This window comes from Dromiciops gliroides, chromosome 2, assembly GCF_019393635.1.
Source record: "Dromiciops gliroides isolate mDroGli1 chromosome 2, mDroGli1.pri, whole genome shotgun sequence".
In the NCBI taxonomy this organism is placed as follows: domain Eukaryota; kingdom Metazoa; phylum Chordata; class Mammalia; order Microbiotheria; family Microbiotheriidae; genus Dromiciops; species Dromiciops gliroides.
Window position 1 is genome coordinate 121879086 of NC_057862.1, and position 26623 is coordinate 121905708.

The 26623-nt window shown below is 44.5% G+C and overlaps 1 protein-coding gene across 1 annotated transcript in view; it reads left to right on the plus strand.

Annotated features, from left to right (window-relative positions):
• Window positions 1–470: 470 nt before the first annotated feature.
• LOC122744156 (alanyl aminopeptidase, membrane) overlaps window positions 471–26623 on the plus strand; it is a 30384-nt gene continuing 4231 nt past the window's right edge. The window contains exons 1-18 of the mRNA XM_043989559.1: window positions 471–583; window positions 9719–10553; window positions 13148–13290; window positions 13667–13794; window positions 14336–14462; window positions 14580–14734; window positions 15083–15196; window positions 16749–16892; window positions 17397–17462; window positions 17929–17994; window positions 19996–20171; window positions 20429–20508; window positions 21172–21305; window positions 21513–21568; window positions 22482–22629; window positions 24751–24842; window positions 25789–25899; window positions 26310–26477. Coding sequence (XP_043845494.1) covers window positions 9934–10553; window positions 13148–13290; window positions 13667–13794; window positions 14336–14462; window positions 14580–14734; window positions 15083–15196; window positions 16749–16892; window positions 17397–17462; window positions 17929–17994; window positions 19996–20171; window positions 20429–20508; window positions 21172–21305; window positions 21513–21568; window positions 22482–22629; window positions 24751–24842; window positions 25789–25899; window positions 26310–26477 — 2528 coding nt within the window. The 5' untranslated portion in view covers window positions 471–583; window positions 9719–9933. The remainder of the gene's footprint in view (window positions 584–9718; window positions 10554–13147; window positions 13291–13666; window positions 13795–14335; window positions 14463–14579; window positions 14735–15082; window positions 15197–16748; window positions 16893–17396; window positions 17463–17928; window positions 17995–19995; window positions 20172–20428; window positions 20509–21171; window positions 21306–21512; window positions 21569–22481; window positions 22630–24750; window positions 24843–25788; window positions 25900–26309; window positions 26478–26623) is intronic.

Genomic DNA, 26623 nt, shown 5'->3' on the forward strand with positions numbered 1-26623 from the left:
GCCAGGTCCTTGGGACCTAGGGGATGTGGAAGTACAGCCAGATGGTGGGTTTTGCAGAATAGCATATACATAGAGCCAGAAAGGAAGGATCCCAAGGAACAAAGAATTCTTCTTGTTTCCACTACTTGTTTCCCTACTTCTCTACCACTCTCCTCTCCACTCACTTGTAGCTGGCTTGGCCAGGAATGCCTTTCTATGGTGGGTCACCCAGGGCCATCTAAGGGTCCCGCTACTGCTGGTAGGGGCAGGAATTTCTTCTCCGCAACCTCAGATTATGGGTAGATTTGCTTGTGGTTGCTCTTCTGGTTTTGCCCTGGTAGGCACGGAAAGGGTTAACCCAGAGGGACCTTCCTAAGGTCAGGTTACTTCCCCTTAAAAATATGGAGAAGTTTCCTATTGACTGGGAGATAGGAGGAGTTTAGTAAGTGTGGGTGTCAGCTACTCCTTTGCAGGGGAGGGCTGGATCTTGGCCTGGCTCAGAAGACCTAAGAGTGAGTTCAGAGGGGAGGACAAGGTGTTGGGACGGCAGCAGCAGCAGCTGGAAGAGGGAACATGGATGTGAACAGCAGCTGGAGACGGGAAGGTGAGCAGGAGGCTCTGGTTTAGGATTGCTGTATTTGGAGATGTTCCCAAGGCATGGTCCCCATTGTGGGGTCCTGGCTCCTCCTACCCCTGCCTGATGCCCCTGCACTTTTAGAATGAGAAGCATCTCCGTGTTTGGGGTGGGGGCTGGTGAGCAGGCTGGAGGGGTGTTGGATAGGGACATTTTGTAGGCGGTGAACAAGGAAAATAGAATCAAAGGTGCCATTTACCAGATGGGGAAACTGAGTCCCTTGCCTGAAATCTATCTAGTCAATTTGAGCAAGGACTGGCACAAGGTACAGTGGCTGAGATTCAAATCTGTGTCATTGACTACCTGTGGGGCCTCGGTTTTCTCAACTGGAAAATGAAGATAGAGGAAATGGCTTTTAGAATCCCTTCCAGCTCCAAGTTTCTAAGTTTATTTCCATTATGCAGCATACCTCTTTTCTAGGGAGATGAAGAGATGGAGATGAGGGTGGTCCCCATAGGGTAGGGGGATAAAGGTTAATTTGAATGGATGTTGTGGGTTAGGACATAAATTTCAGTAGCAAAAACAGGAGTAGGGTCAGCCTAAGAGTGTGATTTGAAGAATGGTATAAAGGGAAGGTGGAAAGAAGGAAGGTCTTAAAGACAATCTTGGAAACTTGGACTCTAGCCAGTCCTGGTTAGAAACTGACATCCTTGGAAGTAGTTTGTCATTACATTTACCCAGAAGTTCCTATTCTGGGTGGTCTCTCTCTCTCTCTCTGTTTCCCCCCCTCCATCCCCCCTTTTGTCTCTCCCCACCTCCCAGTTGGTCAAAGTGTGTGTGTGTGTGTGTGTGTGTGTGTGTGTGTGTGTGTGCGTGCGCGCGCACTACTGTGTAAGAATCCTTCTCCCAGCCTTGTACCTTAGAAGTCACACCAGACTTTGGTCCCTTCACTTCTCTTCACTCAAAATTTGAGTTCGATCTTGTCTAAACGCAATGTAGGGAGACTACCTGCTTCTATGGAAATAGTTAGGGTGGAGTCAGGAGAATGAAATTTATGTCCTAGCTCTGCCATTGGCCAAGACCATGCACCTCTTTCTGCTCATTTCTTCTATAAAATAAAGAGGTTGAATAAGATGATAACCCTCCCCTTCCAGTCCTAACAATTTATCATTCTAGAACATAGAGCAAGATGGCTCTGAGTTGGAGGGGGTACAGAGTAGGTGTGGCGATGGGAGGTTGAGTAGTAGCTCCCTATTTCAGTGTACTAGACATGCCCTTTGGGAAATACTGGCCCTTGGTGGCGGGGGAAGAAATGTAAGTTGACTGAGAAATGGAACTATTTTGTCTTTGTATTCCAAGTGTTAAGCACAGACCCTTTCTTGGGGGGAGGGGGAGTTGGGGTGGCTTACCAGAACTGCGTTTTTGCTGGGTAGGGGACTTTGGTGTGGAATTCCTGCCACTGGCATCAGGCACCCACTATACCTTCGTAATTTCTTTTTCTTTCTCTTTTTTTTTTGTGGGGCAATGAGGGTTAAGTGACTTGCCCAGGGTCACACAGCTAGTAAGTGTTAAGTGTCTGAGGCCAGATTTGAACTCAGGTCCTCCTGACGCCAAGCACTGTGCTGCCGAGCTGCCCCCTGCAATTTCAAGTCTTAGAGAATTGCCTCTGGACACCAGTGATTAGGCAATTTATTCCTACATAGTCCTCTAAGTATGAGAGATCTGTCCTCCATCCTTTATGACATGCTTCCTCTTTCATTGCACAGTGCTGGTACTTAATAAATGTCTATTTATGCATTGGAGGAGGAGAAAGAAAGCTACTTAGGAGTTGCTGAATATGAGGAACAAAGTCAAGACCGATCAATACCCCTTTGAGATGATGATGATGTGGACAGACCTTGAGGCAGCTTGACAGTATGACCTTGAGACAAATGAGACACCCTGGAGGCCAAATCTTTTAGTATCTAATCTCCTGGTTCTTTTCCTGGGGCAGGGAAACACCCAGATACTCCGAGCCAGGGACCTTTCACTAGACTCCAGCCACCATATTGTTTTGCTCTTGGCAAAGACCTTACTTTTCTCCTCCCCACTCCAATTAAATTCAATTCACCCAACATCATATGTTAAACTTGCCATACACAAGGAACTGGATTACTCTATTCCTAAAGAACTATAAAGAGCTAGTGCTTCCTTCAGTCTATTATTACTCCATTGTTTTAATAAACTAGTCCATTGCTATAGTTATCTCACCAGAAGCAACAAGGTCCTTCCCTTCTGCCCCCCCTCCCCCGATCTACCTGCTTTATTCCTGTACAACTTTCTTTACTGTTCTAATGCTTTTTGGGGTTCAAGGGAAGCTGGGTTATAGGACCCTAGCAATATAGCTGGAATTAAGGATAGGCTGCTGATTAAGCATTTACATACTCCTTATTTGCTAGATGTTTTACAAATGTAAAATGTTGGGACCTCAGAACAGCTTTGGGAAGCTGGTGCAATTACCCCTGATTTACTAAATTTTTTTTTTGTTTTTTGTTTTGGTGAGGCAATTGGGGTTAAGTGACTTGCCCAGCGTCATACAGCTAGTAAATGTTAAGTGTCTGAGGCCGGATTTGAACTCAGATACTCCTAACTCCAGGGCCGGTGCTTTATCCACTGTGCCACCTAGCTGCCCCCTACCCCTGATTTACAATTGAGGAAACTGAGGGGAAAAGAGCTCAAGTGACTTGCTTAAGGACACAGAGCTGGTGTCAGAGACCACATTTGAATTTAGTTCTTCCTCAATCCAGGCCCAGTGCTCTATCCTTTTCACCACCTACCTACTCTTTTTTTTTTTTTTTTTGGTAAGGCAATTGGGGTTAAGTAACTTGCCCAGGGTTACACAGCTAGTGTCAAGTGTCTGAGGTTGGATTTGAACTCAGGTACTCCTGAATCCAGGGCCAGTGCTTTAACCACTGCGCCATCTAGCTGCCCCATACCTACTCTTTTTTTTCTTTGATTTAATTTAATTTAATTTTACATATAAGGTATTTTATTTTTTCCATTACATGTAGAGATAGTTCTCAACTTTTGTTTATACAAGCTTTACAATTTCAGATTTTTCTCCCTCTCCCCCCTCCCCTAGACAGCAGGTAATCTGATATAGGTTTATATATATATATATACATATATATATATATATATACACATAGTAACATTAATCCTATTTCTGCATTAGTCCTGTTATAAGAGAAAAAATCAGAGCAATGATGAAAAACCTCAAAATAGAAAAAAAAACAGCACCAAAAACAAAAGAAATAGTATGGTTCATTCAGTATCTATACTCCACAGTTCTTTTTTTTTTTTTCTATCATGAGTTGCCTGGAACTCTTCTGTACCATTGCATTGGTGAGAAGAATATAGTCCATCACAGTAGATCAACACTCAATGTTGATGATACTGTGTACAATGTTCTTCTGGTTCTGCTCATCTCACTCATCATCAGCTCACGTAAGACCCTCCAGGTTTCTCTGAACTCCTCCTGCTCATCATTTCTTACAGCACAGTAGTATTCCATTGTATTCATATACCACAACTTGTCCAGCCATTCCCCAATTGATGGGCACCCCCTCAACCTCCAATTCCTTGCTACCACGTAAATATTTTTGTACATGTGGGTCCCTTTCCCCCTTCCATGATTTCTTTGGGAAAAAGACCTAAAAGTGGTATTGCTGGGTCAAAGGGCCCCATACCTACTCTTTTTTTTTTTTTTAAATAATTTTATTTATAGGTGTATTTTGTAGGTCTTACTGTGTAGCAAAGTTGTCTGCGTATTCACTCTTTTTTTTTGTTTTTGTTTTTTGTTTTTAGTGAGGCAATTGGGGTTAAGTGACTTGCCCAGGGTCACACAGCTAGTAAGTGTTAAGTGTCTGAGGCCGGATTTGAACTCAGGTCCTCCTGACTCCAGGGCCGGTGCTCCATCCATTGCGCCCTCTAGCTGCCCCCCATACCTACTCTTAATACCTGAATTAAGGTATTAAGGACCAGGAGTTGTAATGAGGACTGCTCATTTTTTTTTTGTTGTTCGTTTTTTTTTTTTGTTTTTGGTGGGGTAATGAGGGTTAAGTGACTTGCCCAGAGCCACAGAGCTAGTAAGTGTTTAAGTGTCATGTTAGCTATGTCTTCATCCAAACCTCTGATGAAATCTTTTTTATTTTTTATCTTTTTATTTATATTTTAGTGAGGCAGTTAGAGTTAAGTGACTTGCCCAGGGTCACACAGCTAGTAATTGTTAAGTGTCTGAGGCTGGATTTGAACTCAGGTACTCCTGACTCCAGGGCCAATGCTCTATCCACTGTGCCACCTAGTTGCCCCAGGACTGCTCATTTATTAAGCACCTATCTGGTCAGGCACTGTCCTAGGTGCTGGGGATACAAAACCAAAACAGCTCCTTTCCTCCTGGACTTTGCATTCCATTGAGTGGCAATAACATGTGCCTAGATGCACATATCCATTTAAAAAGGCGGTTGGAAGGCATAGAATCTAATTCTTGTAAGAATTAGGAAAGGCCTCTTCTAGGAAGTAGCACAGTTAAGTTGAGCTTTGAAGAGAGCCAAGGGTTCCAAGAAGCTGAGATGAAGGAGAATATTCCAGTTATGTGAGATTTATTTATTTATTTTTAAATTTAGTGAGGCAATTGGGGTTAAGTGACTTGCCCAGGGTCACACAGCTAGTAAGTGTCTGAGGCCGGATTTGAACTCAGGTACTCCTTACTCCAGGGCCGGTGCTTTATCCACTGCGCCACCTAGCTGCCCCTATGTGGGATTTATTTTTTATACCAAGAAGTTCTGTCCTATGTGATACATAGAGATCTATGAATTAAGTCAGTTCTTGACCCAGACTTGGAATCTGTATCAGTGGAGGGAATTTCTACTTTAGGAGGTTCATTATGTAGTTGAAATGACAGGTCCAGGCTTTAATTATTTTTTTGCAGGGCAATGAGGGTTAAGTGACTTGCCCAGGGTCACACAGTAAGTGTCAAGTATCTTGAGGCTGGATTTGAACCCAGGTCCTGCTGAATCCAGGGTCAGTACTTTATCCACTGTGCCACCTAGCTGCCCCCAGGCCTTAATAATAATAATAATAAATCAGTATTATAGTGAAGGTTCAAAGTCTAGAGTGGATAATTTATGGATATGGGCAGCATGCAAGGAACAATTTTCATCTAATTTTCTTCTCAATTACATGTAAATAAAAAAGTTTTTGATATAACATTTTGAGTTTCAAATCCTCTCCCTCCCCTACCCCTTCCTTGAGAAGGCAAGCAATTTGATATAGATTCTACATGTGCAGTCATGCAAAACATTTCCATAAGAAAACAATTTTCAAACCTCGTCTGGGGTACTTAGTCACTGCCTAGCACTATTCTGTCTAGTGAAGAGGACGCTTCGACAGTTCCTGGGACTTCTTGGGATCAGCAGTAGAACTGGGTGCATAAAAGCTTCCCCCTCCCCAGCCCCCATCATCTAGCCCCTCCTGACCTTCATCCTATTTGATTGTGGTGGAGTGGGCTGGATACTGGCTCTCTGATGAGGGACACTCGGTTCTCACAGTACAAACATGTTTTTCTGAAGCTCCCATAGGAAGTGCCCTGCTGGGCTGGCCCAGGGCCCCATCCTGACTCAGACTTTGGGGCAGAATACAGGGAAACCATAACTGAGCTGCTTCCCATTCCCAGGTCAGCACGCTCCACCCCCAGATGGCCACACCCATCTGGGAGAACTAGAGGTCGGGTGGTAGATCTGGTGGTCTATGTCTGGATTTATCGAACCTTACCCTCACCCACTTTTACCTAGTCAGCATCACTTCAGCTGGCCATGCTTCTAGAAGACCTATGCCCAGAGCCCAAAGGATCTAGCTCATTTTGACCTGATTCTCAGGGGAAAAACTGTAGCCACTCTTTTCCAGTCTCAAGGCTGGGTAACAGATAGAATATTGGACTTGGTACCTGAAAGACCTGGCTTTAAGTCTTGCCTCAGACACTTAGTAGCTGTGTGATCCTGGGCAAGTCACTTATCCTTCCTTGCCCTCAGTTTCCTCATCTGTAAAGTGAAAAGGTTGGACACAATGGAATCCAATGTCTCTTCCAGTTTTAAATCTATAAGCTTATGATTTTTCACTTTATCAGGCACCCTATGAATCTAAGTCCTGGACATGAGTAGGAAGCTTTGATTAGTAGATGTGTGGTATGGTGGACAGAGCACTAACTGAGACTGGGGTAGGCTGGGAGGGCTCTCTAGATACTAGAATTCTAGGCTGAGCTCTGACATTTCTTGTCTATGTGGTTTGGCACAATTCTCCTAAGCCTGGTGTCTCGGTTTAGGGGCATGGGTTCATATCCTGACATTTAGTAGTTGTTTGACCTTGGGCAAGTCATTTGCCCAGGCTCTTTAAGCCTGTTTCTTCACCTATAGAAGAGAAATAACACCTGTAGTATCTACCTCACAGAATTGTTTTGAGCACCAAAATGAGATGTTTAAAGCATGTTATCAATGCGAGTTGTTAATTATTCCCATATTTTATTCCAAATCTCTTTACCATTTACTGGTATTTTGGTGGCAACAGGAGATTTGACCAGAAAAACTTGAAACCATTTGGAGGGTAAGGATTGCCATGGTTGGTTGGCAAGGGTACAATGCTGATCTAGGCTAGAAGTATTGTTACTGGTAGTCACCGGATGTCATCCTGCTCTTACCCATCAGCCCACCTTCGGATGTCTCTTGGCCCTTCCCCCAGCTCCCCCACCCCATGCTCCCCAAACTTGACAGTTCAGTTGTTGGTGACCTGTCCTTGGTTCTCTGTCCCGTCCTGGTGCTTCCTCTAGCTTGGCAGTTTAGACAGCTATGCTGGTGCCAGGTTCATTAGGGCCCAAACTTGTTCTTAGATTGCACTGGTGCAGAGGTTTCCCCTTTTCCCTTTTCCTTCCATTTTAAGAAGACCTAACTGCCCTGGGAAGTAAAAGTTCCTAACCTCTGTAGGCTATGAGTCATCCCCTTCCTCCCTGACCCTGCATAAAACACTGGACACTGCCCCCAAGGAGCAGAGGGAAAGCTCCCTGTAGAGGCAAAAGAGTAGGGTGACTTGAACCATGGCAAGGATAGCTTGTCTCAGTGGAACTCTGTTGGGAGATTTTTGCCATACTGGACAGGTGAGGGCATCCAGGGTACTCCAATGGATGCCAGAATTTGAAGCATACTACCTCCACCCCAAAAATGGTGAAAGAACTCCCCTCTGAAATCTCCCATCCCTTTGAGGCAACATTCTTTGCTTGTTTTTTTGGTGAGGCAATTGGGGTTAAATGACTTGCCCAGGGTCACACAGCTAGTAAGCGTTAAGTGTCTGAGGCCTGATTTGAACTCAGGTCCACCTGACTCCCCAGCTGGTGCTTTATCTACTGCTGCCCCTGAGGCAACATTCTTGCCAATTGTCTGTGACCTTTTCTACTAGATCATGGAGATCTTTCCTTTTCCTGCCTTTTCTGTCCTGGTCCTAGACTCCTGACACTGAATTTTAGGGAGTACCCCAGCCAGCAAGGCTTGGAGGATGTGGGTAGAGCTGAATTTCAGAAGCAAAGGCCTGAGATTTGGGCTTCTCAGGGGGAGTGTTGACTAGCAGCTACCGGGATGTCTGGATTTGAAAGTTAAATTTCCCCTAATTCCCTCCATAATTCAACTCCAGGAAGCCTATAGGAGGGCAAGTGCAGACTAATCCTGATGTCAAACAAGGAAGCTGGGTTCTGCCTTTTGTGTTTATTTTCCTTATTAACTTTTGCACACATTGGCTCCTAATTTGAGGAGGGCTATGCATTTAAAGATAAAGGCCTCATAGATAAAATCTTGTTCAAACACTTGTTTTATGAGGGTGGGGGGGCGGGGAGAGGAAGAATTCATGTGACCCAACAGGTTAGAGGAAGAGCTTGGTCTCCGGAATCCTAGTCCAGTAAATCTCTTTTCCTTTTTACCCAACACTGTTTCTCATACCCGACTATTTTAGGAATAATAAATAAAATAATTCCAGCCCTCCACTCCCCTCACTTTTTTGGGGGGGATTAATGGGAAGACTGGATCTGTGACTTCATTGACAACATTGGGAGAGATACTGATTGGCACCTTCACCACAGCTCAGTCTTAGAGAGTTGACTGCACCTTGCCCAGGGTCACACAGCCAGTGTGTCATTGGTGGGACTCGAAGCTCAGTCTTCCTGACTCTGAGACTAGCTCTCTGTCTATCCACTCTTATATTGCCACTCATACTCTTAAATCTTTTAAAACTAAGTATTTTCCTGTCTCTAACCCTTAGCACTGAGCAGCAGTCAACATAGGCCGGCAACCATTTTGTGCCTCCTAGCTGCCAAGGGCTGGCAGAACAGAATTAGGTGAACCCATGAAAACTGTTCCCACAAAACCTAAAGGTAGTTGGATAGTCCAGTGGATATAGTATTGTACTTAAAGTCAATAAGACTTTAAGTTCAAATCTGGCCTCAGACATTTAAATAGTTATGTGAAGCTGGGTAAATAACTTAACTACTGTCTGCCTCCATTTTCCCTTCTGTAAAATATGATAATAATACCTCTTTCCCAGGATTCTCATGAGCAGAAAGTTAGATAATATTTGTAAAGCACTTTGCCAGTTTTTTTGGTTTTTTTTGTTTGTTTTTATGGGGCAATGAGGGTTAAGTGACTTGCCCAGGGTCATATGGCTAGTAAGTGTCAAGTGTCTGAGACTGGGTTTGAATCCAGGTCCTCCTGAATCCAGTTCCAGTGCTTTATCTACTGCACCACCTAGCTGCCCCCCTCAGTTTCCTCATTTGTAAAGGGAGTGGTGGTGGTAGAACTAAATGACCCCATGGGTCCTATGCACCATCAACTCCCTCATCCTTTTTTTAGACTCACTTGTATCTCTTGGTACCAGACATTTCTTCCTTGTCCCTAAACTAGACATAGTTTACTATAATTAAAAGCCATCTCCTCCGGGAGATCATTTAAAGTCAGGTTCCTCTCAATGATTCAAAATTCAGACTGCCCTGTTGGGGTTCTTTTTGCAGACTGTAACCTGACCCTCTTTGCTCCCAGCAGGGCTTGTGTGCTGCTGACCAATCACTTTGCCTTTATCTCTTCTCTTGTGCCCTAGGGAAAGTGTAGACCTGAACCACCGAACGTGACCTTCACCTGTCTCAGCCCTGGTTAATTTTTACCTCTTAATGATCTTTGTGGTCCCCTTGCCCTGCTACATAAAAGCCCAGGACTGGTATTGTCGACCTCTCCTCTGAGGATTTCCCCTGGATCCCTGCTTTCCCATTTCCAATCCCCCTTCACCTCCACCCCCTACCCCCTCACACTGCCACCATGGCCAAAGGCTTCTTCATCTCCAAGACGCTGGGCGTCGTGGGTATCCTTTTTGCTGTAACAGCTATATGCACCATCATCGCCTTGTCAGTGGTATACTCACAGGAAAAGAGTAAGAATTCAGCAATAGCAAACCCCACCAGCCAAAATCCTACTGCTTCAACAACCAGTACCACGACTACAACCGTGACCCCGACCCCGGATCAAAACCTGCCCTGGAACAGATACCGGCTGCCAAAGTCTCTGATCCCTGAGCATTACACTGTGAAGCTAAGGCCCTATCTGACTAGGAATGCTGAGAACCTCTATATCTTTTTGGGTGAGAGCACTGTCCGCTTCATTTGTAAAGAGGAAACTGACGTTATTATCATCCACAGTAACAAACTCAACTATACAATGAAGGAAGGACATCATGTGAGTCTGAGGGGGGTAGATGGCTCCACGCCCCCCGAGATTGATAGCACTGAACTAGTGATACCAACCCAGTATCTGGTTGTGCATCTGAAAAGTAAACTGGAACTTAACAAACGCTATGAGATGGAAAGTACCTTCACTGGAGAGTTGGCCGATGACCTGGCTGGCTTTTACCGCAGCGAGTATGTGGAAGATGGAGTAAACAAGTAAGAACCGGGGCCCAGCTTGGGTTGGGGTATCCATTCCCCCTCTATAGAAAGAGGAACTATAAATTTGGGGTTCTGAAGGGCAAAGTGCCAACAATGGCTATAGCTCACAATAATGGAGTGGAGGTTGACCAGGGATGGGGACAAGTAGGAACCTCCCAACCTCTAAGGCTTGGTCATGGTAGGAAAAGATCCTCTAGAGAAGAGGAGGAAATGACCCACTGGTGTTTCCCATTGTGGGAACCAGTGAGCTTTTGTGGTTTGGGTCTGACAAGCTAGTACATCATGGAAAGGCATTGTGGTGCTGTGGAATGAACGAGCACAGGACTGAGAGATAGAAGACCAAAGTCTGAGTCTTGGTTCTACTATTTCCTTAGCTATTTGACTATGGTCAAGACCCTTCATTTCTCTGAGATTCAGTTTTCTCATCTGTAAAATGAAGATAAATCAGATTTGCCTTTCCTACCTCTCAGGTTTATTGTGAGAAAGGACTTTGGAAACTGGAAAAAGCAATGGAAATTTCAGAGGGAGTATGTAGGGGTGGGGTGGGTCAAGACCTATGATTTCATTTATATGGAGAGTTCCTTCCACTATTGCAGATTAAAGTACTGTTCTGGGGCAGCTAGGTGACACAGTAGATAGAGCACTGGTCCTGGAGTCAGGAGTACCTGAGTTCAAATCCAGCCTCAGACCTTAACACTTACTAGCTGTGTGACCCTGGGCAAGTCACTTAACCCCAGTTGCCTCACTAAAAAAAAAAGTACTGTTCTGCAAGTATAGTCTTAGAGTTTCCTGGGCCACTAAGAGATGAAGTGGTTTTCCCAAGGTCACACAGCTAGAATTTGTCAGAATGGGGCTTGACCTTAGGTTGTTCTGATCCCAGGGTCAGTTCTTATTACTTTTAGGGGGTGCTAGCTTTGCTCTGGGAGTTTCTCATGATCTCTAATAAAACATGATCCCAAGGGATTGACTGGAAATATTGCCCTAACCAAGTGGGACAGCAGGTATGGAGTAATAATGATTGGCATGAGTTGTGTTTGCCATCCTACTCCCCTACCTGCCTCATATCCCCCCTACATCCTTGGAAGCAGTCTTGGATCTGGCCTAGGTAGCTTACCCCCTACAAAGAAAGTTCCAACTAGGATGTGCTCAGGATGTTTGTCCCAAGCCATGGCAGCCTTGTGGACAAAGAGGATTTGGATCAGCCTTGGATCTTCCTTGAAAGACTACAGAGAATCTGGGCTAGTTCAGAGGTTTATCCAAAGAGAAGACCAAGGACTTAATTTGGTTTGATACCATGAGCACTATCCATGTCTACCTAGTATATGGAGAATTTAAAACTGTTTTACCATATGGAGAATCTATTTGCCCATGCATTTGCCCTCGAATTAATCCAGTTTTCCTGAGGTCCTTGTAGGGGAGGCTGAAACACAATAACCATACATATACTCCCTGTCTTCACCCAATTTCAATCCACACCCCTGAGTTGGGTTGTACTCAGTTCCTTTTTGCAAAGACTCCAGGATCTATGTCTTTGTTTCTCTACCTCCAGCTAGTTGAGATAGCAATAGGCCTCTCTGTGGTTGCTGTGATTGCAAAGTGCTTCACATATGTCATCTCATTTGCTCCTCACGGCAACCCTGTGGCATATCCCCATTTTACAGATAAGAAAACTGAGTCTGGGAAAGATTCAATGACTTGCCCAGGGTCACACAGTTATATACATGTCCAAGATAGGCTTTAAACTCGGATTTTTCCTGACTCCCAAGTCCAGGACTCTGTCTACTGGGCTACTAAGCTGCCTCTAAGTTTCTTAGGCACAGTTCCATGGTTGTTCAGTTGTTTCAGTTTTGTTTGACTCTTCATGACCCCATTTGGTGTTTTCTTGCAAAAGATCCTGGAGTGGTTTGCTGTTTGAGGAAACTGAGGCAAACCAGGGTTAAGTGACTTGCCCAGGGTTGCACAGCTAGTAAGTGTCTTGAGGCCACATTTGAGCCTTCCATCCCCCCACCCCAGGTTCAGGCAGCCTTTAGGAACCTGAGCTTCAGCTTTGGGCTTTACTTTTTCTTCACAAACAACATGGTAACAAGATGCAGTGTGTGGTACAAGGGGAAGAGTAGAGGCAGAGAAGCTAGGTTCAAATCCTGACTCTGGTCCTTGTTACCTGTGTAATCTTGGGCAAGTCACTCCCCAGATTGGGGGTTTCTCAAGACTAAAATGAGGGGTTTGGACTCCTATGACCTATAAAAGGTCTTATAGCTCAGCTCAGAGTTGTTGTGAGGAATGTGCTCTGAAAACCTTAAACATGAGTTCTTGTTATATTGTGTCCTTTCCCTCACTGTGGTTCAGAGGTACCCTCCATTCTCCGACCCTATGCCAGAGGGGAGTACAAGCTCTGGCCAGTTTTCTAGTCTCGGAAAGTCTAAGCAATAGAGTGGAGTAACTGGCACATAGTAGTTGCTTAATAGATAGCTAAGTGTATGGAAGTTCATTCTCAGTAGACTTTCCCTCTCGGTGATGAATTCTGGCCAAGATATATAGATATTGGGTGTGTCTGTCACCATGGAGGACCAATAACTCCAATGTGTGCTCAGGGTGGTGGCTACGACACAGATGCAAGCAGCTGATGCCCGAAAGTCCTTCCCGTGCTTCGATGAGCCAGCCATGAAGGCCACCTTTGACATCACACTGATCCACCCCTCGGACCATAAAGCCATCTCCAACATGCCTGCCATATGTAAGTATACCAAGATAAAATGATAAAACTTCCACCTGGGAGCATGGGGGAGGGGTGGCGGTGGGGGTTGGGGATGGCATAGATCCATAAGACAGTCTGTGTGCAGGTGCAGTTGTGCCAAAAGAGGTGGACAATCTGGCTCTTGTCCCCAATAAGTTTGGGAAAGGAGAAGGGAGAGTTACAACAGTGGTAGCCTGGGAAAGGGGGTGGCTCTGCTACTGCTCCAGCAAGAGGCACATGGTCAGTGTTCATCTGGGGCATACAGGTCCTGAGACAGTGATAATCCTCAAGAATGATTGATGTTCTAGAGCAGCAGGGAGCTAGTAGGGGCGGAGATGGACAGAGGATGCTATTTTACCCTCTTATTTGTGTTCAGCTTCTGTTAAAGAAGATGACAACTGGAACATCACTACTTTTCAAACCACTCCGAGGATGTCCACTTATCTCTTGGCTTACATTGTCTCCCAGTTTAACCCAGTGGAGAAAACTGAAGGGAATATACAGGTATAAAATTCAAGGCCAGGGCCAAGCAGTTTTCTGAAACTTCTTGAACATTCAGAATGTTGCCTCCAGTCTCACCCTGTCACTCAGTAAGAGATCTGGTCTAAGCCCAAGTCTGCTCATTTTTCATCCAATACTCCATCTCACTCTCCCCAGCAAGCTCAGAACATGAGACAGGAGGCTGTTGGGAGAGAGCAGAGATAGAAGGAAGGGGGCTAAGCCAACATAAGAACCTGGGATCCAACCTCCAGGCTTCACGCCTTTCCCAGCACCCCAGATCTCTTTCACAGATCTGCTCCCCGCCTCCCCATCATCCACCTGTTTCTCTTTCTGCCCCTCTGTTGCTTCATTCTCTCAGGCCTTCACAGCCCTCTCTTCTCAGGGGTAAAATTCCCTTCCATGGCCCTCCTGGCCTCTACTCACCCTAGGCAGTCTGTCACTCCCCAGTACAGGGTTCTGAGCCTATCTCACTCTCCTGGTTGTTTCTGGCTATGGTGTAGGTTGTTTTGTTTTTCAGTCTTTAACTGGATCTATTCCTTTGCAGATCCGAATCTGGGCCCGTCCCAAAGCAATCGCAGCAGGACATGGAGCATATGCCTTGAATGTCACAGGTCCTATCTTGGCATTTTTCGCAAAACACTACAACACCTCCTACCCGTTGCCCAAGTCTGGTGAGTAGGGCCACGTATGCAGCAGTGTGAGTGCCTTTCTGTGGCCTGAATCACCCTTTAGACTAGGCTATGGGGAGAGGGGGCAGCTTCATTCAGGGGGGCTTTTTTCTTCTCCAGATCAGATAGGCCTGCCAGACTTCAATGCAGGAGCCATGGAGAACTGGGGCCTGGTGACCTACCGGGAGAACTCGCTGCTGTTTGATGACTCATCCTCTTCCATTAGCAACAAGGAGCGGGTGCTTACAGTGATTGCCCATGAGCTTGCCCACCAGGTACCACACTCTGCCACAACCCCTATGTATTGAGTCTTTGACACCCCCTCGATTGACTATTCCTGTGTTGGGTGTATGTACATGAATGCATGTTTTGTTGGGACACTGGGAGACACAGCCATGATTGTAGGTGCAGAGGACTTAGAACTAAGAAAGAACCTTTAAAATAATTCACTCCAGTACCCTCATTCTATGGATAAGGAAGTTGAGGACCATAGAAGAATTGTAATTTGCCCAAAGTCATGCAAAGCCAGCATTTGAATCCAGGTCCTTTGACTCCAAATCCAGCTGATGAAAGGATTCAGAGGGTAGAGATCACAGGTCCCTAAATACTTTTTACTCCTTAAGTGGTTTGGCAACCTGGTCACTGTGGAATGGTGGAATGACCTGTGGCTGAATGAAGGCTTTGCTTCCTACGTGGAGTACCTGGGGGCCGACTTTGCTGAGCCTTCCTGGAACTTGGTGAGTGGATTTTGTATGTTGGGATTCTCCTGTATCATGGGCCAAAGCCAAAATGTCAACTGACTGAGTCTCCTACCCCAAGGATTCAATTCAATTCACAAGCATTTTATTAAGTAAAAGATCACCTGATTTGTGTTAGGCTCTGGATTGTGTGTGGTGGGCACTGGATGGGAGAATGGGGGTGGGGGTGGAGTAGAAAGAAAACAGTTTGCCTTCCAAGAGCTTACGTTCTGCTGGGGTGGGGCAGGGGAAGTAGAGAATGGACAAATGTGTAGGCAGATACAAATAGAATATAGTTATCCCTTTCACAATGCCACTTTCCCCATCCTGGTTTGAATATATTGTGGTTCATGTAACAAATTAAATGGAGGGGCAGCTAGGTGGCGCAGTGGATAAACCACTGGCCCTGGATTCAGGAGTACCTGAGTTCAAATCCGGCCTCAGACACTTGACACATACTAGCTGTGTGACCCTGGGCAAGTCACTTAACCCTCATTGCCCTGCAAAAATTAAAAAAAAAAAAAAGAAATGGGAATTTTTGGGGAGCAGCAAACAACATGCAAAGACCAGCCTATGACCAAATACTTAACCCAAATTTTACAATAAGGTACTGTTAACACCTCTTAAAGAAAAAGGAAAAAGACCTCCTGGTATGAAGGGAGGGCCAAAACATTTTATACATATTTTACAGATCTTGGGGGGAGGGGGAGGGAGCCCCTAACCTGTGATGTGGAAGAGAACTATATACAAAGTAAATACACTGATATGGTGGGGCAGGATGGGACACAGGGGGGTGGGCCTTAACAACTCCCTTGATGAGTGAAAATCAACCCTGATTGGTGGACATCTAATGAGGAAGTGGGCTAAAAGTCTTCAGTGCCTCCTGCGGAGAATTTGGCTTGATCATGAGACTTAGCAGCCAGGCTCTAGCACTCTGTACAGGGGAATACATCTCCATCCAAACCACTCTGGTTAGTTTTCTCCTTCATAAGCTGGGTCATCCTAAACTCTAATGGAAGGGATCAAGGACAGGGGTTTCTTTGCCCAGGCAAAGACTCCCTCAGAATGGATTCCATTTGTACTCTAAACAGAAATTAGGTCCCCTAACATGTGCCTTAAGGGCGCCCTTCAGAGGCTAATTGACTTTTTCAAGAGTTGGGCCTTAATAGAAGAGAAAGGGGTGGATCACAAACAGAAAAGGATAGATCTCATGTTAATAACTGATTATTAATAGAATAGTATATATAGCATATTATAATAGTATAATAATATGGTATAAATACAATGGGATTATATTAATTTCTCTCAGACCCAGATTGTGAAGGGCTTTGGATGCTAAAACAAAGGAGTTTGTGTTTTATCCTAGAAGCCACTCAGACTTCTAAAGCAGAGGAGTCCCTTGGTCAGAACTTTGATTTAGGAAACATCTGACAGAAAGATCCAGAACCAGTCAATGAGTTGATGAAAGGTGTGGGACTGAGAGGGGGGCCAGGCAGGGACTCTTGCTGTCCTCTGGCTCAGCTTTAATGGACTGGGGCCTTTGGCTTTGCAGAAAGACCTCATAGTGCCGAGTGAATTGTACCGAGTGATGGCTATTGATGCCCTGGCCTCTTCCCATCCACTGTCCTCTCCTGCGAATGAAATCAACACTCCAGCCCAGATCAGTGAGCTCTTTGATTCTATCACCTACAGCAAGGTAAGGCCTCCTGGTTGGAAGCATATAACACCAGCCTACTCTGCTTGGAAGTCAGGGATGGAGTTGTAGAGCCTTCGCTGAGTTGCCCAAAGGGATTTTTTTGGAATCTATGTCTCATAGGATTATAAGATGGAGTGCTTTAGTAGACCTTAAATATTGTCTAGGCCAATCCCTTCATTTTACAGATAAGGAAAACTGAGAGCTAGAGTCATTCAGTGACTTGCCCAAGGTCACACAACTAATATGTACCAGAGCTAGATTTTGAACTCAGGCCCTTTGCACTCCTATCATAGGTTGTAGATCTAGAACTGAAAGGAGCTGAGAAGTCATCTGGTCCAACATTTTTACTTTACAAATGAGCAGACTGAGGAACTCCTTAGCACTGGAGAGCACTTACATGGACCCTTAGACCCAGGCTGCCAGATTTACCTGCCCATTTACTTCCCTGTCGTAAAGTCTCCTTGAAACTTTCTTTCCCCTAACCACATCTTTCATCTTCCCCAGGGAGCCTCAGTTCTTCGGATGTTGTCTAGTTTCCTCACAGAAGACCTCTTCAAGACAGGCTTGTCAGTGAGTACTTAACCACAACTCTTCTAGGTAGGCAGGAAGGATGAAAATGACTGTCTAAATTCCTGATTTGGCTTCCTTCCCTCTGGGAATCCCTGGTTCTGACTCCTAGTACCCTCTCAGGTCTCGCTATCCTGAGGCCTTCAACCACAGAAGATTTGGCCAATAGTACAATTTAGGATAGATGGGAAACTTTGGGACTTAGAGGTAACTCGGTGGTAGGGCAATTTTCTCTCAAGCCTTAGGCTCTTGCCTTCATGGCATCAAAAATCTAAAGCTAGAAGGGATGGAGAAGGTCATTTAAACCAACCCTCTCATTTTACAGTTAAGCAAACTGAGCTCTAGAGAGATTTAATTGACCAACCGAAGGTAATACAGGTAGTAAGTAGCTGAACTGGGACACCAACCTAAATCCCCTGACTAAATCTAAGACTTTTGCCACTCGACCTGACTGATTGTCTCTTCACAGTCCTATCTGCACGCCTTTTCTTACAACAATACGGTCTACCTAGATCTATGGAATCACCTCCAACAAGTGAGTAAACAGCATATATCCTTCTTGTGGGAAAGTTTCTGACTCCAAGTAGAGGCACCATACAGTTTGCATTGCTCAGAATTTTAGAGATCATTTAGTCCAATCCCTCATTTCAAATAAGTGAGGATATTGAGGTCCAGAAAGATGACGTGTCTTATTCCAGGTTAGTCATTAGCACCTAAGACTCTGGTGTCCCTGACTTCCAGTCCAGTGGTAAATCCATTGTACCAAGTTTCCTTTCAAAAGCCTGCCCCAAAGGTTAGGTTAGGTTATCAGACCTCCGTGCTGGCTCCCTAACTCCCCTGTAGGCAGTATAGCCTTCTTGTTTTTTTTTATTTTTGTTTTTTGTTTTGCTTGTTTTTATTTTTTGTGGGGCAATGAGGGTTAAGTGGCTTGCCCAGGGTCACAGCTAATAAGTGTCAAGTGGATTTGAACTCAGGGCCTCCTGAATCCAGGGCCGGTGCTTTTATCTACTGCACCACCTACCTGCCCAGTATAGCTTTCTAAATGCTATTCTAGTACATTAGCCACTAATGATGATATGAGTTGGGGTTTTTTTGTTTTCTTTTTTTTTTGGTGAGGCAATTGGGGTTAAGTGACTTGCCCAGGGTCACACAGCTAGTAAGTGTCAAGTATATGAGGCCGGATTTGAACTCAGGTCCTCCCAAATCCAGGGCCGGTGCTTTATCCACTGTGCCACCTAGCTGCCCAGTATAGCTTTCTAAATGCTAATCTACAGATTCTCAGCATGCCCAGGAAAGAGTCTGCTTATTCTACATGCATATGTTTATGAGTATGTGGATAGATGGCAGCTAGTTGTAGAAGAAGAGGAATTTGGTTCTCAAGCTATGGATGAGGAGCAGGGCATACTCATAGTCTGCCATTTCCTAGTTTATATTACAATATGTAATATCCTTCCTTGAAGGAAATAAAAGACCCATGGAAGACAAGGCTTAGATATTTCAATTTGTTTGCCCCTGGAAGAGGGTGTTTTGTGGGAGAGAGGAGTAGGGCCTATGAGGGAGATAATGAGTGAAGTGGGAATAGTTCTGTCCTGCGCACTTCCATGGGCCCCACACTTTCATTATCACTCATGATCACAGGATCATATAATTTAGTCAAATCAATAAACACTTCTTAAGGAGCAGTGTTAAACACTGGGGACCTAAAGAAAGGCAAAAGACAGACATGGCTCTCAAGGAGGACAGATGACACAGAAACTAGATGTGGGATAAATTGGAGAAAATGGAGGTTCCAGAAAGGCTTTTTTAGGAACTGGGAGACACTCTAGAGCCCACCTTATTCAACCTCTTCATTTTTCAGATGAGAAAACTGAGGCTTGGCATCAGTGACAAAGCAATAAATCAGGCCAGAATGTTTTGAGTGTTCTGACTCTCATGCTCTTTTTTTGTCAAGGCAATGGGGGTTAAGTGACTTGCCCAAGGTCACACAGCTAGTAAGTGTCTGAGGCCGAATTTGAACTCAGGTCCTCCTGAATCCAGGGCTGGTGCTCTATCCACTGTGCCACCTACTGCCCCATATGCTCTTTTCACAATGCTACACTGCTCTGTTCCTCTAGGGGATCTGGAGGAAATCCAGTCTATAATCAATTTAATCCATTCACATTCTGGTGCATTTTGCTCCCACAGAAAGACCTTGGAATAGGTATAGTGTAGCCTCGAAATTGTATTTTCTGTTGCCCCAGCAGAGATGTTACAGATTCAGAGGCTAGGAACTTCAGGGGTTAAGATACCCTTACCTGCGGCAATCCTCTCTTTCCTGCCAGGCTGTGGCTTCCTTTCTCCATCCAAGCTAGAAATGGCTTGGAATTTAAAGAGGAGCAGGGTAGAACTGAGGAAGGAAAGGGAAGTCAGCTTTACTCTGTTGTCCAGAGATGATCTCAACCAATACTGGGTCACAGTGGAATTCTCTCTGGGAAGTGGGATCATTTGTTGTGTCATATCTGAAAGGACTTTTCCATCACTTTTCATTCCCATATAGGCTGTGGACAAGCAGACTTCAGTGACTTTGCCTGCCTCTGTACAAACCATCATGGATCGGTGGATCCTCCAGATGGGCTTCCCTGTGCTGACCCTGAACACAGCCACTGGTGTTCTCTCCCAGAAGCACTTCCTGCTGGACCCCACCTCCAATGTCACTCGACCCTCTCAATTCAAGTGAGGAGTGAATCCGGCCTGAATTGGAAGGACAGTAGAAGTGGGAAAGATCCCACCAGTCACAGTTCTTAGTAACCAAGGCCCTCTCTGGAAGATATTCCATGGAATTTTCTCTGGTTTGGGTTTAAATGATCCCAAGTAAAGGAGTCCATGACCCTCTCTTATCTCCCAGGAGGTGATTCTGTTAGAATCCATCTGCCCCTAATATTTATTGATGCTAAATGAAAGTGTCACTGACACTGTCTTTCTTATTCCAGCTACCTGTGGATAGCCCCTGTCTCTGCAGTTAATAGTAGAGGAGAAAATTATTCTTATTGGCTTAACGGCACCCAGTCAGGTATTCCTGTTTTGCTCCTGAGTTGGGCAGGGAGGGCATCCTTATTTCCACTGGGTCTCTGTGTTCTAGCTCAGCTTCTACCACAACTCCTCCAGTTTCTTGAGTGAAAACCCCATGATTCTGTGGATCATGGAAGTCCATTTTCCTCCAGCCCTTTACAGGCAGAGTTTAGATTAAGTTGATAATCCCTAACATTTGTAGAGAATTGCATGGTCCCAAAGTGCTCTCATAGCCATTATTTAATATCCTCTTCATCAGGAATACAAGTATTAGCCAGACTTTAGGGGAAGAAATCAAAATCCAGGGAAAATAAGGTCATATAGCTAGTTAATGATAGAGACAGGATTAGAAGACAATGGTTTATGTTAAGCTGCCTCTCAGAAGTCAGGACTTTGGTTCTCTTTACTGCCTCCATCTATGGGCAGCATGGTCTTGGAGATGCTACGTCTTGAACCCTCAGCATGCTTAAGAACCTACCTATTCTGGGTGAACATGTAGGGCAGGTTTTGTGTATATATGGATGTGTGTATGTATGTATATGTGTGTGTGTATGTCTGAGTTGGGGTTGCAGGTTACATTGAATATCAGAACTAAAACTTTATTAAATGAAATTCTTGTGCCAGCTTCCCTCCTTACATCCTCAACATATCTCTTTCTCTACAGCCACTTTTGACAACTTTAGAGTGACAGGTAATAATTGGATCCTCTTGAACATCAACGTGACTGGCTATTTCTTGGTGAATTATGATGAAAGAAATTGGAAGGAACTTCAGAATCAGTTACAAACTAATTCTTCTGTAAGTGTCTGAAAACCTTGGTTCCAACCTCTACTCTGAGAAACCAATGGATTTATGTTTCTGGGAGAGCTTAGAACCCATACTCTGGAATGATGCCTATAAATTTGGGTCACTTACGGGGAAATGTTGAGGGTCTTTTATGCTCTATACTTTCTTGCTACTCACACTCACACATAAACCCTGATATTTTACTTTTTTTCCCTTTAGGTCATTCCAGTCATCAACAGGGCTCAGATCATCCATGATGGCTTTGACCTAGCCAGGTAAGCATGCCCTTATCTACCCTTAGAATAGGAAGCTGGGATAGAGAGAAAAAGCCTTGGATTAAGAGACAAAGCCTAAATTCTAGTCTTGACTCTCCCACTAACTAGCCAGGTGATTTTGGGGAAGAGTCACAATCCCTCTGTTCCTTAGCTTTCTCCTGTAAAATGAGAGGGTGTGAGCAGATGATCTTTAAGGTCCTTTTCTTTCCTTTTTTTTTTTTTTTTTTTGGTGAAGCAATTGAGGTTATGTGACTTGCCCAGGGTCACACAGCTAGTAAGTGTCAAGTGTCTGGGGCCGGATTTGAAATCAGGTCCTCCTGACTCCAGGGCCAGTGCTCTATCCACTGTGTCACCTAGCTGCCCCTGGTCCTTTTGAAGTTCCAACATGTCTAATTCTGGGGCGAACTCCATTGCCTGGCCATCTCTGGAGCAGAAAGATGCCTAGAGGGGGCAGCTAGGTGGCGCAGTGGATAGAGCACCGGCCCTGAAGTCAGGACTACCTGGGTTCAAATCCGGCCTCAGACACTTAACACTTACTAGCTGTGTGACCCTGGGCAAGTCACATAACCCCAATTGCCTCACTAAAAAAAAGAAAGATGCCTAGATCCAGAGTAAGAAGCCCTAAGTTTGGATCCAGCTCTGATATTTTTCAGTATGACCACAGGCAAGACATTTAACCTGTTTAATATTCAATTTCTTCATTTGTAAAATGGAGATAACATTTGCCTTGCCTTCCTGACAGGCCCATTATGGGGAAAAAAATGCTTAAATCTATATACAGAGGTGAGTTAGGAAAGGAAGAGTAAAGAAGACTCTGCTGGAAACCTTGAAGGCATAGAGATAACTAGGGTGGAGCAGGGGAACTTTTCACCTGGGGTTGGAAGCACTGATAAGGTCCTGTGTTTATGCTCAGGGCTCAATACATCCAAACAACACTGGCTCTGGAAAACACACTCTTTTTGATAAAGGAAGTGGAATACATGCCTTGGCAGGCTGCCCTCAGCAGTCTTAACTACTTCAAGCTCATGTTTGATCGAACAGAAGTGAACGGCCCCATGAAGGTAAGAGGTGAAGGGCTAGGTTGAGAACACACCATGGTGGACCTGAGCTGGGGTAGGCTAGACTGCTGGAGAGAGTAAATGTAGGAAGAGCAAATGTCTGCTTATATGGTAGGTTTTTTTGTTTTTTGCGGGGGTGAGGCAATTGGGGTTAAGTGACTTGCCCAGGGTCACACAGCTAGTAAGTGTCAAGTGTCTGAGGCTGGATTTGAACTCAGATACTCCTGATTCCAGGGCTGGTGCTCTATCCACTGTGCCACCTGGCTGCCCCCTATGGTATGGGTTTTTTTTGTTGTTGTTTTTTTTTTTAGTGAGGCAATTGGGGTTAAGTGACTTGCCCAGGGTCACACAGCTGGTAAGTGTTAAGTGTCTGAGGTCAGATTTGAACTCAGGTCCTCCTGACTCTAGGGCTGGTGCTCCACCAAGCTGCCCCTATGGTATGGGTTTTTGGTTTTTTTTATTACATATAAGGTATTTTATTTTTTCCCTTATATGTAAAGATAGTTCTCAACTTTTGTTTATACAAGCTTTACAATTTCAGATTTTTCTCCCTCCCTCCCCCCTCCCCTAGACAGCAGGTAATCTGATAAAGGTTATATCTATATACATATACATATATATATATACACACATATATATACACATAATAACATTAATCCTATTTCTGCATTAATCCTGTTACATGAGAAAAAATCAGAGCAGTGATGCTGAACCTCAAAATAGAAAAAAAAAAAACAACAGCACCCAAAACAAAAGAAATAGTATGGTTCAATCAGCATCTATACTCCACAGTTCTTTTTTTTTCTTGGATTTGGAGATCCTCTTCTGTACCTATGGTATGGTTTTTAAAGGTAGAAGGATAGCTTCTGGATCCATTAGGCCCATTAGGGCTTCATTTCTTTGGCTTAAGTCTTTGTCCTCTTTTAAAACAGAAACATTCTTGGAAGGACACCACATATGAAGCCTTATCATATATACTTCAGAATGAATCAATCAATAAACATTTAAAGACAAATTCAGCTGACGGGGGAGGATAAGAGGAGAGATCCTTCTTCTTTCGTTTGTTTTGTTTTTTTGGGGGGGGGGGTATGGCAATGAGGGAGGGTAAGTGACTTGCCCCCAGGGTCACAGAGCTAGTATGTATCAAGTGTCTGAGGCTGGAATTGAACTCTGGTCCTCCTGAATCCAGGGCCGGTGCTCTATCCACTGTGCCACCTAGCTGCCCCTGGTAACTTTCTTTTACTAGTAATTCTTACTTAATGAGAGAAAGAATGGTGTTAAACCCCATCCTTAGGGTTAGGAACATCTAGTACATACTAGCTGTGTAATCTTAGACAGGGTTATTGTATTGTGCCCTATGAGCATCTCGCTAAAACTAAAATGGTATGGGGGCAGCTAAGTGGCACAGTGGATAAAGCACTGGCCCTGGATTCAGGAGGTCCTGAGTTCAAATCTGGCCTCAGACACTTGACACTTACTAGCTGTGTGACCCTGGGCAAGTCACTTAACCCTCATTGCCCCACCAAAACAAAACAAAGCAAAACAAAAAAATGGTATGAAGATCTTTAATCGGCATGGTTGGGAGGAAATTTGTCTACTGGTAACTCCCCAACATCCAGCCAAAATAAACCAATCAGGTACTAAAGCCACAGTAATGAAGGAATGTAAAAGCTCCTAGCATTCCTCTACATTTTGGTGTCCAAGATCAAAACCCTACTGTCAAAAAACCCAAAAAACAAACAAACAAAAAATACCTACTGTCCCTCCCTAGTTACAGCTCTGGTCTAAGGCTCTTGGAACAAGGGAGGTTCTAGAGCAAAGCTTCTTACACTGTGGGTCACAACTCCACATGGGGGGGTCATGAAAAATTTGACAACAGTAAAAGGTTATGTATACCTATTTTATACTTCTATATATATCTGGGGTCACGTAAAAATTAGGAGAAAAGGGATTTCAAGGGGAAATTTTAAGTAGCCCTGGTCTAGGGTATCCAATAAAGAAATAGACATGAAATCTAGACCTCCTGGGTGCTTCTTTGGTGCATTATGTTGTTTAGAATCAGAAAGATTAATGCTGGAAAGTTGCAACATGAACAACTTTTGAAGTCTTGTTCTTTCCAAATAGGCTTATCTGAAGAAACAGTCTACTCCATTATTTTACTATTTCAAGAACATCACCAGGAATTGGACTGTACGTCCTCCCACACTGATGGAACAGTGAGTATAGACATGGGCAATATGGGCTAAAAGGGTACAGGGAAGGATCTTAGGTCACAAATGAGGGGACTCATCTCAAGGCCCTTATCTTTGCTCTCAGACACTTTCTGGGAAAGTCTTTTGTTGCCAGCAATTGTATTGGAGTTGGACCAGGGAGATAGATACCCCAAAAGCAATGATTAACTTCTTAATGCCCACAGGTGTCAAACTTGCATAAAGCCAAGTGGGGCCTGAACCAGATTAAAATGGGATTGGGAAATGTTTAATATAATAAATATTAATAAAAATACAAGGAAACTTAAGATAATGTTAATTTGTGATTTTCTAAGACAACATGCAGCCAGCAGGTATTGTTCTATTTGAGTTTTGACACCACTGCTAGGCAACTCAGACTGAATTGCAGAGAAGGCCCTTGTCCTGCAATGGTTAAGGGAGTTTTCTCATCTGAGAATACCCTGAACCAATAAAATCACAGTCAAGTTAACTAGCAGTACCTAAATATGTGCTAAGCATTAAAGATACAAAGAGAGGCAAAAAAAAATCTCTCATTTATTCCAGCTAGGGTCAATAATCTAGTAAATTATTTCACAGCTGCCATTGTGGGGAGATGAGTCTTATGAACTAGGGAAAAGTCTTTTAGTCAGCCCTGAAAAGGGCTGCCGGATGGAGTGGGCTGCTGAGTTAGCCTGCGCTGGAGGGCAAAGGAGATAATGGTTTAGTAGAGTTCCGATTTTGTTCAAAGAAGGGAATTCAAGGGTTTTCTATTTTAAAAAAATACAATTGGTGGTAGCACATCCTCCTGGTCATTTCACTGCATGCTCCCCCAGAGTCCTTTGCAAAGGTGGGAAGGGTTGCTCTGAGACAAGGTCCTTCTTGTTTACAACCCCCTCTCAACTCCCTATTTGCCTACCTATACCCTCATTGCATCTTCTTCCTCTTTGGTTAGATACAATGAGATCAATGCTATTAGCACAGCCTGCTCAAATGGTCTTACTGAATGTGGGGAACTGGCCTCAGACCTCTACAGTCAGTGGATGAGAAACCCCTCAAACAACTCGTAAGTATTATTAGCATATGGAAGGGATGTTATGGCTTAATGCTAAATAGTAGCCAGGAGGCCGGCAAGGTGGTGGTGGGAGTGGGTGTGTGTGGGAAGATATCTGTTCTGTGACCACATCCAGAGTCATAAAAATCATGGAATGTTAGGGCTAAAAGGGACCTTAAAGCATTTTGCCCAACCCCTTAATTTTATAGATGAGGAAACAGACCAAGAGAGGTCAAATAGCATCGAAGAGCCAAAGCTAGGACTGGACACCATGTCTGACTCCATGTCTAATGATATTTCTAGCCATCTAAGAGGTAGCACTACCCTCAGGAGTCTAGGACCTTGGAAAGATCCCCCCACTTCCCTTCCTTTGCTAACTTCCATTATTTGTCAGCTTCTTCCATTGCTGTTTTTTGTTCTAGGATCCACCCCAATTTGAGATCTACCATTTACTGCAATGCCATCGCCAGAGGTGGAGAAGAAGAATGGGATTTTGCCTGGAACCAGTTCCGAAATGCCACCATTGTAGCAGAGGCCGATAAGCTTCGTTCGGCAATGGCCTGCAGCACAGAAGTGTGGATCTTACAGAGGTATGTGGTGTGTCTGAGCAAGTGTAAAGCCAGCAGAAAGGGGATGAAATATAGAGCGGGGGACAAACAAGTGGGGTCAATTTCTTCTCTTACCTCCCCCACCCCCACGTGTGTGTGTGTGTGTGTGTGTGTACACACACACACAC